The following is an 18503-nucleotide window of genomic DNA, read 5'->3' as shown; positions in this document are numbered from 1 at the left end:
TTGTTTTGTGCTTTTGCAAAACAGCACTCAAAGTCCCAACGTCTTTTTGTTGGGACATTAATAGAAACAGCCAGCTGCGTAGCCCTGCCTATGTGTGTTTTGTGCAGCAGTAACACGGTATCTGGGCTAACTCACACCTGTTCCAAAGCTTCTTGCAGCCCTACAGTGTGTCACAGGGACTTTGTCGGTGGGGGAGAGTTGCTGTAGATCACCTCCAAAAATGTGTAATTTCTTTTCAGGCAGATGTATTTCAAATCAGCAATTTTATGTACTTCAGATTGTATTGATTATTTAAAATATCTCTGTGTGTGTTTTGCTTGAAAGTTTTACTTCATTTCCTTCAAACATTCTCATTCTCAGACATTATTTCCATTACTTGTTTTTGCTGCAGTGAACCCATCACAGCATTGGCAGATAAATAATAACAAAGTATTGGGCTGCAGAAAAACGGTATTTGAAGAATGAAAAAGATCACTTGTGCTACCAAGGCGTAAAATGCCCCATCTATACAGGATGTGGAATTTCCAAGTACACACAATTATCATAGACATGATAGTCCCACAACAACGAGCCTCACAAATCACATCAGTTCACATGAAATCATGTCACATAACAGGAAATACTTATATACAGTCATCAGCTAAAGGTTCAGTCCCAACATGGCTCTTTGACAGAGGAAAATCCTGCAGTCGGTCACGTTCCTGCTCCTCACTATTGTATGCGTGTCCTACAACTACATGCTATTTGAGAGCACATGTTAATGAGGCCAGGCTCATTTTAATTATCATCCTATAAAAGTCATTTGCAGTTCTGTGTGATGAATGGATTGTATACTTTCCTCATGGATTCAAGGTACCGCTGCAGTCACTGTTATAAACAGCTTATGAACAGTAGAGGTCGATAGCATGTACTGACAGGTACGCAGACAAAAAGCAGACCAGATCACATTTACAAACCTTTGTTCTTCTTTCATTTAGCCTAGTTTTACAAGCTGTAATTACAGAAGAAACCTGGGTCAACACAATAGAAAATCAATCAGGGGAACACAGCACAGGAGTCACTGTTGCTTCAGTATGACACACACACACATTAAGTGTAAGACACGCTGCCTTCCTCCCTATGTTGCTGTTCTTCTCTCTTTCAGTTTTAATGTCTCTTTTTTTCCTCTTATTCAACCTCACCAGCAATTGATGATTCAGCACAACTTCTGTGTGTGCGTGCATGATTAGGCACCTGTGTCTCTGCTTGAGATCAGGGCGGTGGCCTCAAGGCACCCAGCACTTGGCACAACCTATTCTGAGACAGGTGAATCAAGTCTGCAGGGCTCCATAAACCAAAGCCGACTAATCTCCTTTGTCACCAAACTCTCTGTTGCTGAGGTGGCAAATTACAGTGTGCTGTGGCTTCATCGTGATCTCTTTCCACCTTACAATGGGTACACATTGCATCGTTATCAACTAGTGCTGTAACAATTATTTAATTAATTAATTAGTCGAGACAAAAATTAATAATTTGTTAAGCAAAATATTGACAGTTTCTCACTGAAGGAAGGAGTTGCTGTGTTTTTTGTCTTTTTCCTTTCTTTATTATTATTATTATATCAACTTGTGACCTAATATTGAAACCTATTATTTCAGGATATACTGTAGTTAATGAAAATTGACTTACAGATAAATGTAACTCTCTTTATTTTACACTCTGTCTTAAAGTTTCATTTTGGTTTATTACTTGTATTACCTGTATTAAAACTGTGCTTTTCAGTGCTCTTGCTTTAATTGAGCATGCTGATATTTTTCAAAAAGATACAACGCTGTGAAAAGATACAGGCAAATATTCACACCTCTACCGTCAGTCTATTGACACGCTGTGTCTATAGATGGAAAAGTAAAAATAAAAGAAGAGTCTGCTGTCACACTGTCACACAAAACTGTGGGTTATTTCAGTGGAGACCAGATTTAGCCTGTGTAATGTAGTTAAAGTCTCCTCTACTGTGCCCACGCAGTGAACTAGATACGCAGGTCGATTGACTCACATTTTCCCCCTTTCAGATCACTTTACTGACTGAGCTGTGAATCAACTGTGTACCTTTGCTTAGGACGAAGGATCCCTACACACACCGTAATTAAACTGATACTGTAACAAGCATTGGGCTCTGCCAGCGCATTCCACTTTACATAGTCAGTACCTTTGTACTGACATTACCAGGCAACTGTTTTCAGTGGTGGAACAATCTGATCATGAGAAGTGACTCAATCTGTCACACTGGTATTCACAGAAACAGGTTGTACTTTTGCATGAAAGCTGCTGAGTAGTGCCTCACACACACTTCATTTTATGACATAAAGTGAACATGCAGTAGTTTGGCATGTATTATATGAACTAATCAGCATCACACATTTAGGGGAGACCCCGCTCCACCCCATTGAGCATGTGTGTGCTCAGTGGGGCATTTTTATGCCACAAACCTGACTTTGATGGTGACACAGCTTCAACATTAGGAAAGTGTATCAGTCAAAAACTGTACTGGTTATCAGTGTAGCAGTTATGTACTTTTATGTAGAGGTAATAGGAATACAAAAACAAAGAAATGTGATAGTTATAGCAGTAATGAAGGTGAATAAACAGCAAGTGAAACTTCACAGCACTGAATAATGAATGTCACAGTGGGAATTATTGTGTAACTCACCATGTGTGACAGTGTGTCACCACAGTATCAAAATACATTTGACTCTGTAACATGACCTAAGATGCAATGTGCTGTAACACAGCACAATATCGGTGACTAAAGCAGAAACCAAACCCTAAATTGGAAGCAGAGTTATAACCATTTTAAGTCACACACATGCTTGGGAGAAATTGTCTGCAGCATCATATAGAAAAGAATCTCTACAGCATGTTGCTATATATTTTCACAGACCTGTATCAGTTAGATTCCCCATAGGGTTCAATAATATAACTAATCTTATCTACCTAGTTATAAAGTTTGCTAATGTACTTATGCATGTAGCAACATATTCAATAAAATGTTAAGTCCAACATTACAGAGAGAAGCAATAATTAGGTGTCATCAGATGTCTTACAAGGAAATAATTGATCCTTTTCATACAGAGAAAATAATTTAAAAAATGCAACAAAATCTTAAAGTAGCTAATTAAAACAAATGCTTGTATAGGTGCCAGTTAAAATTAAGTACTAAAATCTCTACTAAATCTCTATAATGGTTAATTATTACGACATAACTTAAATGCAATACAGAACATGAATGAAAATACCTTAAAAGGTGTTATAGGTTCATTTGTTATAGTCAATATACCTTCCACTGAGAATAAATGTAGTACCACATTGTATGCAGTTCCATATTTACACTGAAACTTAACATACTGTAGGTACTTTAACATAACAAAGACAAATATTATAATGACTATGTGTACAGATTTGTTTCCAAAAATGTTTTAACCCTCCACGGAGGGTTGCCTAGGGCTTTAGAAAGGGTAGATACATCCCTTGGGGCCGGTATGGTGCCACAAGCTCAACCTGAGCCCCCACCCCCCACCTCCCCCTCGTGCTTGAGCTAGGATCTGGCTGGAGACCTGGTGGCTGTGATAAGCCAGATGTGGCACTGGGAGCTGTGGGGATTCTCTACAGCAGTTTAAACTGTTATCCCTCTAGTCTATTGCATATTGTTTTTATTAAATACAAAAGCACTATTGTATTTCGGGATAGTATCTAAATCTATTATTGGGAACATAAATCATAAAGTTCTGAAAATGAGCTCATATTCAAAGATATATTAAAAGCAAAGTTGGGGCTACAATTGTCTGTCGTGACTATAAGGTCACTGAGATAATTAACTCTGTATCTGAGAGGGCATGAAATAATAAGAGGAAACATAAGGGAGGTAGGGTCAGAAATAAACAGGAGCAGGGGGTAAAAGTGCCCTTGAAAGATCCAACAATGCGTGTGAAATTACCGATGGAAAGGGCAAAAAATGCCCCCAATGACTGTTCTCATTATTTCATTGAATTGTTAAATAGTCAGCCATTAAAAACGATTCCTCTGGCAGTCGTCGTAGTATAGGAACCTATGACTAAGGGAAGGAAAATGTTCAACCATAGGGAATATATAATCTTAGGCAGAAGGTGAAACTTCTTCATTTCTGTTTGGTTTCTATTTGCCTCAGTTATTTACCCAGGGTGTGGTGCTGGTTATACATGCATTTGAGTAAAGCTTAGAATACTATGTAAATATGTTGAAGTCAATAAATAGCACTAAATACTTCATTTAAGCTAATAAGAAGTGTTCTAAAAAATAAAACCGTCTCTAGATGTGTAAATGGTGCCTCTACCTCCATTGGGTTGGTGTTTTCTTGAGCATACAACATGTTTACTGCTCTGCATGACCTATTTCCCTAAGAACTGCCCATTAATAATTACATGTCAACAAGGTAGTATACGCTCATCCAAACTACTGCATCTGTCATACATGCAAAGTAGGTGATTACTCTGCTCCTTTCAGTTGCAGTTTATTGTAAATGCAGTGTAAATGCAGACTTCTGGTCAGTGTATATTAGCGTCTATAAGAAACATACATGGTATAAATAAACTTTTTTACCTCAAAGACGGAGGGAATAGATGGTGGCAAAGTTAGGAGGGGGACAGACAGCCCAAAACAGATACTGGAATTAATGACATACAGGCTGGGAGATGACTTATTGTAGAAATTGACTGAATTGCCCGAATAACTAACCGGGTCCATTTCTAAGGCTGATGTAATGATGGTTCACTGCTTAAAACCTATTACGATGGCAGGAGTCTATGTTTGCCCTCCATTAAAGCATTAATCCTGCATCCTACACCTAACATGTTACGACAGCTTGGAATTTTTCCGCTGACTGTTTCCCCCCCCCATATCACGTCCCATGGATGTGTCCGATTCATCATTGTTTGTGTGAACGTGTATATATATATATAAGTGCCAGAGGAGGATAGGATACTGTGAGAGTAAGAGAAGGCACGCAATGGGAAGATAGAAACCAAACCAGAGAGGAAGAATGAGCCAGAGTTTGATAAGCAGAAAGACAAATGGAGACAAAAGAGAATAACTGAGCGTGAGAGAGACAAAGTGAGAGTGCAGGGCTGTAAGCTCTGCTGTTGTTTTTGAGCATTATGACACATCCCTATATACTGCACTGCTTCCCTGCATGCTCGCTGTAGAGTTCCTTTCATTAACCTTGCGGCACTGTCTATTTGTGTCTGTAACCTGGTCCATACTGTCACATCCTCCCACTGCATACAGCTCTGCAGTGTATACAGCAATATAAGGTACCGCCCTATCAAAACTTCATAATCAACTTCCCACATAGTGTGCATGCCAAGATAATAACACAGGGCAACCGTAATTCACATGAAATTCGCTTTCAGAATATCTGTGCTTATGTGTGGATGCAAATGTAAATCTAAAAAGATATTTGGCAAAGCTTGAAATATGCTTTGCTGAAGCATGAATAATGTTTTTGTTTTTCAAATGCCACATTATACTGTAACCGCAATACAACACAGTTTAAACACATACCGACAGAAACATATAAGCTACATAAACACTATAAAAGTCTGATGCTTCATTGGTACTCGAGCACAAACATGATCTTTTCCTGCGCTGTAAATGTTCACTGATCCATAGCATGGGGGCTGGGAATTGCAAAGCAAATTGGAAAGCATTGTACACTAAGTTCTGGCTGCATTTTGATCATGACTAATAGCTGTGTTTGTAAGTATTAAGTGTTTTTATAAATGCTTAGTTTTTACCTGGTAATAGCATTTACTGTATATACGTAGCTTGCTAATATTACAATAAATGAGCTATTTTTGCACTCAAAAATATAACACAAAACCACAGCATGGATAATGTCGGTGATAAAGAGAGGGAGACAGACAGGGAGCATTAGGGCAAGGACATTTTGGATCAAGATGAGACTAACTCATTAAAATAATGGGGTTATTGTTACTTATTTCCATTTTAACCGAGGTACATTAGATCAAATGTAATCTTGCCGTGCTGGTGCTGCTGCCGTGATGTCTGAAATGTATCCATCTGCTGAAATGGTTAATTTGTCATAAAGAGGAGCACAATCTTTAGATCAGTCGGTGTAATGAAATCGTTACCAGGAGAAGGAGAACACTAGAGCATGGTTAAATAGTCTGAGTCAGGCAGTGCAATGACTCGGCAGCCGCTAATAACGTATCACTCTCAGTTATGTCCAGTGGGGTTTAACCTTGTGAATGTTCACACAAGATCCACCAGCAACACAACCACACCGACAAAACCTAAAGAAGGTAATTCATTTATCTCTGAATATATATTACATTGCTCTCTTGATAAAATAGTTATCCACCCTATATGATGCCCTGAATCCATATGAAACCACTACATAGCTAGAACTGAATCATCCTCCTGGAAGAAAATGGAGGTAATTACTTTTGATTTCTGATTTTGAATTAATTTCACCCATCAGTGAGCTCAAACTGACATTTCCACTTGTTATCCATGGATAGGCCTTTTTGTGGAGTGGAGATTGACAGCACCTATTATTTTTACACATGCACAATTATAACCGTGGATTAACCTTTCTAGGTTGTTTCCGTGCTGCTTGGAAAAACGCCCAGCCAGGCTAAGGACCACCAAACAGCGCATACACAACATATACAGCAGACTCTGAGTCATAGTCTTTTATATCAATTTCTTTTTCTATTTTTCTCTGATCACTGAAGAACACAAACAAAAATATACACACCTCCTCCCACTGATGTATGTATCTGATGAGTCGTGAAAGTCTTAACAGACGCAGAAGACTGAGGATCTTGGTGAAGCGGACGATTCGCAGGGCTCGGGCTGTTTTATATACTTCTGAGTCAAAACCTTTCTCCACTATTAAAAAGATATAATCCACTGGAATGGAGGAAAGGAAGTCCACAACGAACCAGCTCTTCAGGTAATTCATCTTGATGACCTTGGGATCGAGGATGATTTCGGAGCTCTCCTCGTTGACGATCCCCGTCCTGAAGTTCATGACCAGGTCCACCAGGAAGATGGTGTCCGAGGCCACATTGAAGACCAGCCAGGTGGTGGTAGTCTGCTCTGAGAAGAAGGTTATTCCGACAGGAATGATGATTAGATTCCCCATCATCATGATGAGCATTATCAAGTCCCAGTAGAACCTGTGGAGCAACACACACAAGTCAGCTTTGCGAGGGAAGAGACGTGTTTTAGGCGGGTAGTAAGAAATGGGGGGACGAGTGTGTCAGGAAACCAGGATAATGCTTTAGCCAAACTATGTTTAAAAGTAATTATCAACATTAAATGCACCTGTTAACCTCACCCCATATTCAGAGTGCACAAATAATTTTGAGCATTTTGCCTGAAAACATCAAGCTGTCCAATTTTTATTCTCATTGAAATGATCCATGTTTTGTGATTCACATTGAGGCAAGAAAACATATAAAGACTGTCCCTGGTGTTATTCTGAGCGATATTAGCAGGTAAAACGTTGATTGTATGTCATGTTTAGCAGGTGTAATATTAGTTTGTCAGCATTTGTCAGCATCAAACACAAATACAGTTGAGGCTGATGGGTATACCATTAGTTTTGCAGGTACTCAATAGTAATGGGTGGTTGTGTATCAGTTAAGTTGTCCACAAATTTTAAATAGGTTGAGTCATTTAACTTTCAGGCTGTTATAATGAACATGAATCCTAGTACTAAATGTCATGGCAATCCATCCATCCCAGACTTGTGCAGACCCTTCACTCACAAACTTCTCAAACAAAAATGTCAACCTGCTGATGGTGATGAAGGATAAGTCATTTAATGAGCAAAGTTTGTAAGATGCATTGTCTGTGTAACATAAATGATTTTACTCCAAACCAAAACAAACGGCAGTAATCAGTCGAAAATTCTTTGTCTGTGGTCTGTGTGAGTAGGTCCTCTCAGGAAATATTACAGATAAGCTAATGGCAGGACTCAGTCAGACAAATACATATGATCTCTTGTAAGTCTTTTGACAGTCAGCACCCAGTACTCCACTGTATCTGTGCAGGACTCTCTCATCCTTCCCAGATGCATTACTGTCCTTGCCCTCCGTCTTGTGATGAACAGAGGCAAAGTGATTCATTAGCGCCCTGCTCTTTTCACGAAATGTCCTGGGCCCTGAGAAAGGCCGAGCAGCCATTAATGAAAATAGATGCTTTCAGGAATCCTATCTCATGCTAAAAACTCTCAACTGACGTCATGCCCACTGCCTGACTGCCTGCCTCTGCTCTGCCTTACTTCACATGCACTGCAGTCGTTGAAGATGGATATGATCTGACTGGCTGGTTGGCATGCTGCCTGGCTGAATGGCTGGCTGGCAGACTGGCCACCCAGTAATGGATCTGTTTGAATAAATTAAGCAGGGGCCTTGGCTTTATAAATATCCTCAGATCATGTGTCCGATAATTGTCTTCACTTCAGCTAAACGGCGGTCTGCTTGGTGGTTGATAACATCCACTATAGTTATTTTTTACATCAGCGGACATTGAACTTGGCTCTGTGGAGCGGACTCTTACATGGAGAGCCTTGACTTTGTATCTTGAAGATGATGTGTACATACATATGAGCATGAATAGCATGGGTTATTACTTCTTGTTCTTTATATTTAAATGTTTGATAAGAGGCTGCAGTGAAGTCAAAGTCCAATTTCATAATCTAAAATAAAATGATTTGCATTAATTTAATCAAAAATGTTGTTTTCAAAATAAACCCACATAAAATGCCCACATCTGTGAGACATTTCTATGTTTCTGTTGACTTAAGTAGGTGGTATTTATACTGTGCATGACCTCTAATACACCCACTTATCTAACAAATAAAACATAATGTTGCTCGTCTTGAAGCAGAAAACCTAATACAGCAAACTTTAAAACATTCAGTGTTTTAAAGACAAAAGTCATTTACAGATTTGTAAAATACATGAAATTACAAAGAAAACTGTATGATTGCTAGGAGATATTTCTCATTTTCAATTGCCAGTCACAAAGCATGTCATTGCATTAGTTTCAACTACAGCTCTAACACTGTAACCAGCTCTTGATCATTGTATTGTGTTCTTGCTCCAATGCACGAACTCTCATAATGTAGTCAGCCCCAGTTTAACCGATAACCGAGTGCAGTGCACGCAACTGTAACTGCAGTTTCACAAGGACTACACGCAGTCTCCAGTTTGACTCCAGCTTCATGTTTGTCAGCTCCAGCAATGCACTTGAAGTACTCACACATTCACACAGTATTCTTTTAGCCCCCCATTTGTGCACCCACGTCCTGTCCCAGCTGTGTATTCAAAGCATGAGTTCTGCCCTCTGCTAGTCATCTTTATACAGTACTATAGTGTCAATATGTAAACAATGTTCTGATTGATTTAAGTAGGAATTGCGATCACTGGTTGACTGTTCAGAGACCTACAGTAGTTGGTTCTGCTGTATCACTGCAAAGGCAGCAATGATTACTCTGATATACGCACCATTACACCCTGTATCAAATGAGAAAAATAAATGTCTTACCCCAGTATCTCAGAAAAAACAGACAACAAAACCAAGCAAAATGCCAGTTCTTTGCTAAATGTCTATTTTTTTTAAGGCACTGATCATTTATGCTGATATTTTTTCACTACCACCACACTACCAGTAGTCCAACCAGCTGCAGTCGGGGTGGAGGTATCACTGTCCTAACAAATCTGCTCCAAATCACACCAGCTCATTCCTTCTCGTAAGTTTCCTGCCTACTCCTAGTGCTCCATCATAATCAATGCTAGACCACTCCTGCCAAGCAGCAGGGGGAACCCCATACAGGTCTGTCCAATCTGAAATGTAATGAGTATGCTGTGCTACACGAGGTCACCTGTTGTATGGATGTATACAGTGAAAGAGAACTTCAGATAAGTTTATGTAGTTAATAAAACTTGGCATATGAGTTTAGATCACCAAAGTTCACCAAACATAGCAGAATCCTACATAATGTGCTCCATCTTTAACTGGAAGAAGTTCTTATTAAGAAGGTAACATTATTAATTTGAACCCTTAAACACACAGATTATGTATTGGAGTATGAAACATCTAAGTTTTCATTATTGAGTATTTATAATAAGAAAGGAAACAATGGAATTATCACTGACTTAAAGCCAGAATTTGAATTACACCTAGTGTCACTGCACAAATGCAAATTTAAATGGAAAGAAAAATGATGGTGTACAAGACAAGCAAAATGATGTTTTACCTACAATTAGACGTGACTTTGTAAAGGCTAAAACAAATCCGCCTGTCTTGCCTTTACAGACACCCACTCTCAAGGAAAACATCACTGAGAGTCTTTGAGATGATGACAAAGGCCTCTCCTTAGCATAAACAGGGGTGTATGACTCCTTGCATGAAAACCTATGAATAATGAATATTACTAACCTGCCATTAATCTTTAAGCAGCCACTGTGTACAAAGAATATGTTGCATATTGAGTTTCAAACACTCCCACAAAGCAATATAAAGCCCGTGTGAATAGTGGTGTCATTCATCGACTGTACTTGCGTAAGACACTTCATTAAGACTATGCTTTTCTTTCTCTGGTCAAACAATGTTCTGCCACAAAGAAATATACGAATATAGCAGATATTTAATATAATTATCTAACAGTTAAAGATTGTCAGTGATAACACGCCCCTGTAGCAAAATAACAAACTAAACTAATTGTTAGTGTAAACCCACAGTAGAGAAGCACATTACTTTTTAAGCTATATTAAAAGAGACCTGCAAAGCAAAGTGTACTCTTCCAGATCATTAATGCACAGGCATGATATTGTAGCTTGAAGCACTGGGGTGTACAGTAAGTGCCATTTTCAAGCCAGTGAGGCAATCTCTCTGGCTTAGAAGGCTTGTGTCTTTACGCTGGCTAGAGGACAAGGACTGGAAAAACTGCCCTTTGGAAAATGTCATAAGGAAGGAACCTCGGGGGCCTAAAGTAAGAGTAAAATGTAGAATTTTCTAATAGAGCATTAATATAATGGCCAATCCCCACTGATGGCCCACTTTGACTTTTCACATATTTAGAATTAGCTCTATACATGTATCTGTGTGCTAAAGTGACATGAACTTAAAGAATGAAGCCTTTTCCCTTCACTTTCCCCTAAATTTCCCCACTTTTACCAATTAGTTCAGTGAACAATAGCTTATAAATGAAGCCTATACAGTTAAGAAAACCAATTAATTAAAGTATGCATATTACTGAACTGTTCAGGTCCTACCCTTTAGCCATCTTTTAGAGAGGTCAATCTCCTTACATAATTGTTTTCAGATACTGCTAAGCTCATTGACTGTTGTGTTGTGTTACTAATCCTTGCCCACCGCTGTTGCACATCTGTGTATGAACATGGGCTTGTGCATATGTCTGTGTCTTAGTGTGGGTGTGCCCAGGATATCATAGTTAGCATTATGTTATTAGGAAAGTGTAGGGGCAAAACAAAAAGGCCCCAGGGGCATCCATGCAGTTTAGGACTATCATGCACACTGTGTATTATGTCATTGCTGCACTCAAACCTATCAATACAATCGATCAGTACAAGCAACGCAAAGCTGCACAGTCCAGTGGAAGAGCAATTGTAACTTTCAGTACATTGGTTTGCTTGGTTAGAATTCAGCTCTAAGGCTCCAGCATCTCTGAACCAGCAGCACTGTGAAAGCTGAGGGGAAACGGAGTAATGCAAACTCAGGCCTGCTCTGAGTTCAGGACCATGGACAGCGCTGTGGTAAAGGCTGGAAACATGCTAGGGCAGGTTCCATGTAGTTGCAATGGAAAACAGGGAGGAGTATCACCATAAAGCTGTGCCAGGGGACGCCGGTGCAGAGTCTGGGCCATATGAACTGCTTAATTGGTTAAGTGGTGAACTGTAAACATGCAGCTTGTGGAGAACCAGTCCTCCCTCACCATGGTCTCATTTGTTTACCATTTGAATGCACTGGTAATAAATTACAGCACGTTTGTCTAAACTCCAGCAGAATCATTTCCTTTGCAGCACTACATGTTATAAATGTGTGAGGAGTGGTTGAATCTTTTAACCAGTTAGTGTGAGCGTCCTTTTTTCACAATAACATAATATATGGCAGTATGTGGTTGTTCAGCTAAGAGAGTGACAAGCAAGCAAAAAAAAAGAAATCTCAATCATTATGATTGAATGTCAGAAGTGTGATGTGATGCCTCTGCAGCTCTCTTCAAACAAACACATTCCATCATATTTCCTCAGCTTCACAAATGCACCACTCTGCATGAGTGCTGTCCTGATGTTTGTAAGATCTGCAGATCATTTTAAACTGTTTTAAAAACGACTCGGCACCCGATGTTACCACGGTCTGTGCCCGACGTTTTAGCACACAGGCCCGTCGTCTTACCGCCGCCTGCATTGAAATGTTTACAACCGTGATGGTGCAATGGCATTGTCACGTTGTGTCCAGGTACCGTTGCCCCTACACCAGCGCAATATGTCGCAATGAGGACCTGACACTGTGCTGTTGCTGTGAAACAATCCGAAGCGACGCTCGTGTGTGTTTTCAAATCATGACATTCACCATCCTTTTTCCAAGGACATATCACAGATGCACCTTTGTAGCCGTGCAGCGTTCCCTCTCTACTATAATAAAAATGCCGCAATGAGACACACACACTCCGTGAGCACATTTTGACAGTGACGCCTTCAGCCGGCTGAAGCATGATTGCCTAAAAAACAGAGGTAGATTAGCGTTTGCGCCTCGGGGCAGGCTGTGCTGTGCTGTGCTGTGCTGTGCTGTGTGTGTGCGCCGATGGCACAGCGTTATGTGTGAAAGTGTACAGCTTGCAGACCCCGGGGTTGGAGAGGAAGTGGTGTGGTGGGGATAAAAAGGGAGGGAGGAGGGTGACCAGGTGTCTTTTCCAGCCCTTACCTAAAATCGCTATATGGATGAATGATCCAGTATCCGGCCGTTTGAACCCTCTCCTGTTCTTTCTCCACGGCTTTCTGACTGCCGAACATACGCAACGAGAACTTATTGACTCCGGGCTGCATCATGGCCCCAAATTGCCTCTGCATAAAACCATATTGCCTGGACGCCCCCTCCAGATCGTCAAAACCGACCATGGCCTCTTCCCGCTCCCCCTTGAAGCCCACTGAGTTGCCATGGTCCTTCATGTTCTGGCTCCCCGTGTTATTTTTCTGTATCGAGTCCTGTCTCTGGAAAACATTATTCCCATCCGTCTTCTCCTCCTTGTTGCTGGAGAATGAATTGGACTTGTCTTCCATGGTGTGTTCAGTTTTCCCGTTTTTCTCTTCTCCTGCTCGGGAAGGCTGCGCGCAAAACTCGAGGGGACGCGCTGCGAGCTCTCCTGGATCTTTTGATGTCCTTCAAACTGTAAAGGCTCCTCTGCCTTCAACGCGAGTGCTGCAAACTGAGACAGAGTGCCCGAGAGCCCGGTGGATCAGGTTTCTTGGGTTACCGCCATCTACCGACGGACCCGGCTTCTGCCGTCCACAGCCTCAGCCTCGTCTCACTTCGCACGGCACTGCGGTTTAACTGGCACATGCTCCTGCACCTTATTTACATAATGTGGCTCATGATAGCCCCCCTCCGTCTCTCCTGTCCTTCTCTGTCATCGGATTCACACATGGTAGGAGAAAAGCGGCGTTACAGGAGCAGAGCGAATGTCCCTCAGTGGTATATGAAGTTAATGAAGACGTGTTTTGAAACTAAATAGATGCAGTTTTGCGTGTTTCCCCCTGGCTCGGTTGGCAGCAGGTTTGCGTCCTGCTGAGGAGCGATAATAGAAGGCAACACGGTGAAACAGATTGTTATGTCGGTGTGATCATAGTTTGTGCCACTGGTCATATGAGAAAACTAGTAGAACATCTTGTGGATGTAACACCTTTATAGGTGTTGCGGATATGATCCAACATTTAGAGCTGTGCTGTAGTTACTCTATAGGTGCTGGCTGGAGGAACTTATTTACATAGTTTTCTTTTTTCTAGTTTTCCATTTGCATTGAGTCTCCACTGGAGACAGACCTGCACCTAAAGTCTTACTGTCAGGTTAATGTACTGAAAGTATAGTGTATAAAGTTCTCTGTAGAGAAATATGTGACTCTCCTAACTGATGTAAATATGGTTTAGTACATTCATTGCTGTTCCACTACTAACACCCAGATTATTTTTGCATAATTATTGTGTTAGTAAAGGTACAATATTCAGCAATATTCATAACAATGGCACATATTTACCATGGTTACTCAAAACCTTGTCTAACCACCAGACTAATCCAAAAAAATAAACAAATAATAAATAATAAGGAAATCATGTTTTCTGATTTTACATGAAAAATGTCATTCCAATTATCCGATTGATTAATTAATTTAATCTCTTCTTGTGTATATTGTTGTTTAACAAGCAAGTGTTTTTTTAAAGGCTCCTCACTTGTTTCGAATCTGGATCTATTATCTGTAAATTAACTAGTAAATAAAGCTTTCAAATACATAAAGTAATACGTACAATATTCAGCATTAAAATTAAAATACAGAGAAGGGGGTTGGAGCTGGAGTCATGACTACTGCAGTACATCCAGTGCTGCCACCTAAAAGTAGGATTATTTCATAAGATGACATATGTCACAAGCCATGTATAGGAAAATGATTTATTTACTTATTTAAAGATTTGCATAACATAAAAATATACATTTTAAGTGCCTTACTTGAGTATTTTAATTTACAATATGCTACTTTGAACTTTTTCTTTACTACATTTCAGAGGGAAGGTTTGTAGCGATGTATAGTGAAACACTGGGAATGGACCAGTGAGAGTGCACCATTCAGTGAGGCTACGGCTCCTTCCACAACGTGGCATCACATACCCACGCACTCTGTCTTTTCATGGCTAAACAAAACCACAGCTGGCCGCATACATCACTAGAGAGGACATTAGCTCAGATATTTTGCATGTTTGGTCGTGGATTATTATGTAATGATCCAAATGTTGCTGTAATTGAAACAGACATCCCTTGATTTTGTGGTGTGCTCTCTCTCTCTCTCTCTCTCAGCTGGGTTTGTGTTTGGTTGGATTAGTTGGCATGCCAACTGTTTCCCCTACACATCGCTTGTGTAACTTCAGCTACACAGTTGATGGGGCAGGGAGGGGGTACTGAGTGAGAAAGAGGAAAAAAAAATGTTGCATAAGATTTATGGCTCAAAGTTGTATTGATATTAAATTGCAAATCTCAGATGGTTCATTCACATGTCAGGAATTAAATACTAGAAGAAAGTATTTACTGGGTGGAAAACGAATGTCACACAAAGAGATGGTTTGATGTGGAGCAAACATTTCTTTAGCTTTGGCCAAATGTTGTAAATCTCAAGCGTTGATGAGAAGAATTGTACTTACATTATATATATCTAATCCTTTCTTATAACAGAACAGGATATCCTGGAAATGTCAGGTCAATCCTGCTTTTACAAGGGTAAAAAAATGTTCCTGTTCCTTCAGATGGTCTTATTGGCCTTGCTGTGATTGCATTGTCTCTAAGATTACATCCCGTGTTCTCTCCTTACAGTCAATACCTCACCTGGACATAAAACATAACATAGCCTCATGCTGCCAGCCCTTGCTTTTGCCACAAATAGCATCAGCCAGCTACAGGATGGCAGCATAATGTTACAGGCCATCCCCCTTTAGCTTCTTTCCCCTTTCTGCAAGTCATTCAATGTATAGTTTATCCTTCAGTGAAGCTCAAACCGTGAACGAGTGAATCCTAAACTAACAACAGAAAGACTGATTTACTTACTGTATCATTACATTATAAGTATTACCCTAGAAATAAGAAAGTACATTCTAAAAGTAAATATCTTTTCTAATAAATATCTTATTGTACAGTAGTGTCACTGAAAAAAAGAGAGACTAATCTCAATAACGACACAAATTAAATGTACAAATCTTCCACCACCTGGGTTCAGACATGACTACTAATTCACTTGTCCTCTTTAGACTCTTATCCCATGACTGACTACTTTAATTAAACCCTGATTGGGGCTGGGAAGATGGTTGGAGTGTTGTAATAGGATTGCAAGGTTTGGTCCATCTCCAGCTGAGACTATCAGGGTATCATGGACCTCAGTGATGAGGCTGAGGCATTGGACGGGGACCAGCTGAGGCCAAGGTTGACTTAATCAGCAAACTGACTTGTATAAACAAATGAGAGCATTAGGAAGCTCAATCAAGACAATGATTATGATAAAATTATGGGGTGTAGGTTTGTAAACATCAAAATGAGCTAGCTAATAAATGGAAAATAACCCCCACCCCTCACCCTACTGTTGTCCTTTCTTGCCAGTGAGAAATTTTACTTAACTACTGTATGACCTTGTGAATTTGCAACGACACAATATTCACACACAGAGCCTGATCAGCCCTTGTGCATGTTACCCTTTGTATTTCTTCATTATACACATTATAGGTCAGCTCAAGTGACACAATTCCAGACACCTTTGCCCTGGGAACACACATGCCTAGACAGTGGATCAGGTGTTGATGCACCATTGACAGCCTTTCACTGCCTAATTCCAGATTTGTGGCATGCACAGTGTCCACTTGCTGAGCGTAGTAATCCCCAAGCATTGGCAAGTATTTTTAGTAATGGCTTTACTGACGTCCGCTGATCCCTTGATGGGTGGCGTCTTTCAGAACCAGAGGAGCGAGCCACTCCAGCCTTGCTTGGTATAGGTATGCATGTGCGAATGTAGGCTTCTTAGCCACCTCTGTGCATTATAAACCACGGTGTTTAAACAGAACTGATACTAATTGCTGTTTGAATGGGTTACAAATTCTAATTTGACCACAGAAATACTGTTTCACAACCTTTTTAAACAGTGCCTACACCGGCCTACAGTAGTCACTGTATTTTAAGCAACATCTGTCCTCAAAGGGCTTTTGCAAATGCATCAGTAATTGTTCAGGCTTGTACCGTCACACGTTTCTGAGTCACTCAGGTGGAAAGAGTGTTTTTAGGGAAGCAGAAAAAAAAAAAAACGCTTTTCTATTCTCACTATTATGTGACCAGTACCAGCTCTGGGTGGTTAAGAACTGAAGGAGCCTCTTCTATCACTTTGGAAAATAATAATATAAGAACAAGATTCTGGGAGCTGCCACGTCTTAGCACTGCCTTTCTGTCTGCATCATTACTTTCAATATCGGCTGTATTAGTGTGGGTGACTATGTCAGCTCTGAGTGTGGGTCTTGGTGAGTGTGGCTGGCAGTTTTACCTCACAGTGAAAGGTGTTGCTGTCCATATTTTGTGGAGCTTTGTTTGTGCCATCAGGTGTGTGGTATCTCTCATATATGCAGTATCTAATGATGGCTGGTTAACTATTTTAATAGTCTGCTTTGAAAATAAAAAAAATTGGCAGTTCGTTTTACATCTCATCATGTCAGAAATGTTGTGAATACATGGCTGCCATGCCGTGAGCAAACTAAAACCCCACCGTACAACAATGGCTACGTCACGACTGGCTGAGTATGAGAGGAATCTAAATGTTAATTATGACTCCAAAAAGTCAAATCGCCTAAATGTTGAAAGCCAGAGATTTTAGAGGCTGTTGGGAAAATCCCATAGTAATCCATGGTGATCTGAAGTGCTCTAGCTCCCAGACAGCGCAAACCGCAGCCAGCTGCAGACAGACAAGTGTGCGTCAGTGTGTGTGTGTGTGTGTGCGTCTGTGTGTGTGCGTCTGTGTGTGCGTCTGAGAGGAGGGAATTACTTTAGATGAATTCAGAACGTTTTAGCGTAAGAGGATACCATGTGTTCGCGGTCCAAGGCTGGGGAAATAAAGTAAAGGGTTACTCTGCAGAACGCAAATACGTAATGCGTGATGTCACCTTTTCCCTCATCCCTGTTCTGCCTTATCCCTCTTTTTTCCTGTCCTGTCAAATCTGTTCTCCTCAGCCGATATTTTTACATTTTGACACTAGTCCTCCCCTCTTCTCCCTCTTTTCATCCTTCTGTTTCCTCTTAGCGCTTCATCTGTCCTTCCTAAACCACCACCCATCACTCAGATCTCTATATTTTTTCCATTCTGTTAGGGCAGTAAGGCTCCCTGGTGTTTTAGTCTGCTGCCTCAGCAGCACAGCAAGGTTAAATTCCCCCCAAAAAGGCGACTTCCTGCTGCTCTACCAATTACCGCATACTGTACGATGCCCTCGCCTTGGAGGAGAGACTAGGTTCAGGACTGATTATGTGTTTCACATACAAAAAGGTTAAACAAAAGGAAATTGTTGCACAATACATACACAGTGGCAAATGTCACCGTGGGATGAGAATTTTATTATACAATCAGTGCAGTTTGTTCAGGGGAACACAAAACCCATTAAAGGTACTGCCATTAGAGAGCAGATCAGAGTTAAGATCAGTTCACAGTGACCAGG

The 18503-nt window shown here is 40.5% G+C and overlaps 1 protein-coding gene across 1 annotated transcript in view; it reads right to left on the bottom strand.

Moving 5' to 3' along the window:
* LOC113158125 (potassium/sodium hyperpolarization-activated cyclic nucleotide-gated channel 1) overlaps positions 1–13346 on the bottom strand; it is a 56662-nt gene extending 43316 nt beyond the window's left edge. The window contains exons 1-2 of the mRNA XM_026353828.1: positions 12991–13346; positions 6791–7214 (exon numbers count right to left, since the gene is read on the bottom strand). Coding sequence (XP_026209613.1) covers positions 6791–7214; positions 12991–13346 — 780 coding nt within the window. The remainder of the gene's footprint in view (positions 1–6790; positions 7215–12990) is intronic.
* Between the last annotated feature and the right edge of the window lie 5157 nt (positions 13347–18503).

Source organism: Anabas testudineus, chromosome 12, assembly GCF_900324465.2.
Source record: "Anabas testudineus chromosome 12, fAnaTes1.2, whole genome shotgun sequence".
NCBI classification, from domain to species: Eukaryota; Metazoa; Chordata; class Actinopteri; order Anabantiformes; family Anabantidae; genus Anabas; species Anabas testudineus.
Note: the sequence above shows the minus strand (reverse complement) of the source record. Positions and strands in the feature narration are given on the sequence as shown.